The 3237-nt window shown below is 46.0% G+C and overlaps 1 protein-coding gene across 1 annotated transcript in view; it reads right to left on the reverse strand.

The window, feature by feature from the left end:
• Positions 1 to 2098: 2098 nt before the first annotated feature.
• T265_08766 (hypothetical protein) overlaps positions 2099 to 3237 on the reverse strand; it is a gene marked incomplete at both ends in the record, with an annotated part of 56009 nt that continues 54870 nt past the window's right edge. Inside the window, one exon of the mRNA XM_009174658.1 lies at positions 2099 to 2406. Within this exon, the coding sequence (XP_009172922.1) occupies positions 2311 to 2406 (96 nt within the window). The remainder of the gene's footprint in view (positions 2407 to 3237) is intronic.

Raw genomic sequence — 3237 nt, forward strand, 5'->3', positions numbered from 1 at the left:
CTGGAAGAGGGATACTTGTAGTCCGGGTATGGTAATAAACCCCTTCGATGTCCCACCCTAATTCAAGGATGCTTAAGTTGTGCCAGTCCAGTAATGAAAAGAAATATGGTAACTACGGAGGCAGTCTGCTCAGCTGCGCTGGCAAGCTACTGGCACGATATTACTCAATCACCTAACAGCTTCGTAAGCATTTGTGTGCCGGTCAAAACACGGCAACCAATTGCTGCTACAAGAAAAATCCCAAGATCCGCCCCAAGCTCTCTTCATAGACATTAGGAAGGCCTTCGACTCAGTCGACCGAGCACTGTGGACAGTTCTTTCAGAATAAGGCTGTTATCGGAGTTGAAACGAATCTATCGACTTCCGGTGAATTCGAAGTCCGCACTGGCGCATTATTGCCCAGGCTCTCCTGAACCTGTCTGATGACTTTCACAAACGACAATACTGGCGTACAATTCGGGTGTCGGGTCAACGGACATCCGTCTAGTATCAGGTATCCTGGTGAGAAGCTTAATTCACCAGACCAAGGTCGCGTTCTCGCATCTGCGGACGACAATGTATTGTTCGCAGAGAAAATCGTTCGGCCGTAACACCTGGTGCTTAGCTACCATGCAACCCGAAAAAAGCACGAGCTAAGATACTGTCAGGTTGCTCAAGCCTAAACAGGAGATGACGGGGTTGAGGTCGAACCAGGGACCTTCCGGTCAGTAAGTTCGCGTTCTAAACAGGGAGTGATCTTGTGCTCACAAACTGCAGCGTTTAGCTGAGGAAAATTATTTTTCTGGACGACCACGTAGTTGATCTGGAAAAAAACGTGACATCAAAGCTCAAAATCCAGAGCTCTAGCTTGCAAATGTAACACTGTAACAATCAAGTCTTTGAAAGTGGCCAGAGGAGGCGTACCTCTAGTCACAAGAATACAATGGGAAATGTTTCGATCCATGCGTAGTTGTTTAAAAAGACCTGTCAGTAATGTTTGGTTCTTATTATACCAATTCTCCAGTTTCAACGGTTTTGACAGAGCGTTTTAGTCAAAACCATGTACAAACGTTTTGCCAGTTGTGGTCTTCCACATGGGAGCGTCTTGTGCAAGGCGATGAGCAATTTCCGCTTGTTTGCAGCGAACTGAGCTCGAATGAATGGTTTTGTTTTGCTATCTCCAGGACAAACCTCAGCAGATCCCTATGTGCAATTGATAGCATTAATTGTATTGAAAAAAAGAATGGACTACACTCAGCAAGACGGGAAAGTGAATCTGGACCATCCCCGGAAGTGACAGTGAACCAAGCCATTGATGGAACTACTTTCACACAGCAGTTTCTACTCGTTAGTTCGCCGAAAACCTTGGCCACTGAGACATCTCAGGTCGGATTTCCGTCCCAATCAATGGTGGCTCCAGCAACACGGGCGAACGTAAACCATTGGTGCAAATAATACTACATTTGGCTTTTACGCAGCTTACTTATTTTGCTTTCTGTATTAAATCAAGTCACATTTTAGCCGTTGGTTTTTCGCGGAAGTGGGCAATTTGATTGCAAACGTCTCACCATCAATCGACGCGACATCAGTGCTTTGTTATGGTGCATAGTGGTCACCTCGATTCCTTATAGAGCCCTTGCAATCAAACTGCCCAGCTAAAAGAACAAATCAACGAGGTCCTACGCCACGTGAGCTACCAACATAGTCCACAACAGCAGTCAATTCGTTCGCCATAGCCATATTAAGCAGGGTCACGTGAAAAAGTTTATAACTGCACCGGTGAACAGATGCTCACACGTTTCCACTGGCGTCCTCTTCACTGATACTCCTCAATACAGTAGGTCACTCAATTCACGTTCTCAAATCAAGGATATCAACTTTCACCCGAGTAACAAGTGCACATGTGTTTCGCCGGCCTCATGACTACTCAGTGACAAAACCATCTTTTCCATAAACGATAAATCTTGAACGATTGTTATTCTTTCTATTACTTTTCTAAAAAAACCTGTAAATGAGACGTAACATGCATTTGATAATCAAAACGACATTGTCTGGATGTTCGCGCAACAAACCACGAAGCAGAATCCAGCCCCTAACCATTACATCAGAATATACAATGTACAACAGTATTTCTCTTTATTGATCAGAGAACTGTGAACTTACAGAAATGTACCCAAATGCAGAACTAGGCATAATTGTAATGTAGGGAATCAAACCATGGATGAATCCACTGAAATCGAACCTGGTGAACGTAGAAAGTGGGAAATAATTAAAAAGAGCAAAGACGACGGTGTCCGCTACCGCATCAAATAGTAACAAGCCAGACTGACCTCATTCACTTATGACGATAGGAGCAGAGTTTGGTGTGTTAGAGGAAAGTTCCAGAAGTCCATCAACTTTCACGTCATCTTCCAGTCCATTGATCATCTGAGTCAGATGAGGAAAAATGAATGTCCATTTACATGAGTCTCAGAGGGACAGATAAGTGTGAAATTTCAGAAGCCAAATTATCTACCGAAAGCCTAGTGGCCACACGCGCAACGTAAGTTCGGTTCGGTGCATCACCATCGGTAGCATATCATCAGTGTTCCACACTGATACTAGGGGTAAGCCGATTACTGCTCACTAATTCTGGTGACCGGAAAATGGGGGTGTGTGGGAGATATTGTCCAGAAATGCAGTCGACGGTGTGATAAGCTCGTCCGAGAAAAGAAATCGCTCACCATACCGGCGCCTCGCTGCTATGCCACCCGAAGGGGGCGAGGACTAAGATACCACCAGGATGCCCAAGCCTGGACAGGAGCAGCCGAACAACGGACCTCCAGGCCTGTGAGTTATCGCATTAACCATTGAGCTATCTCGAGCTGGACTAGGAAGTCGGGTAGCTATGCAAAGAAGTTGCACACTTCCTGTGCGACTGAGCCACGTCACCAGTGTCATTAATCATTCATGAATCGAGACCCAGGGGCCACCCAGGGAGGCAGCAGCTGTCATCCAATAGACCAATAAGTGAAAAGATCCCGAATGACGAATAAAACACCGTATGACCAGTTAGCAGAAGTTAAGTAACTTACTGTCGACCTAAAGCTGCCACCTTGACGTGGCTCCGGGCAGGGTCTCAAAGAAAACCCTACATCCTCCTACTGCCTCGTGGGTCAGACTTTTGAGTCAGAGGCTAGGGTCAGAGTCCCCGAACAAAACCCTACATTCTCCCACTGCCTCGTGGGTCAGACTTTTGAGTCGAAGGCTCAAGGTGGG

Source organism: Opisthorchis viverrini (assembly GCF_000715545.1).
Source record: "Opisthorchis viverrini unplaced genomic scaffold opera_v5_234, whole genome shotgun sequence".
NCBI lineage: Eukaryota > Metazoa > Platyhelminthes > Trematoda > Opisthorchiida > Opisthorchiidae > Opisthorchis > Opisthorchis viverrini.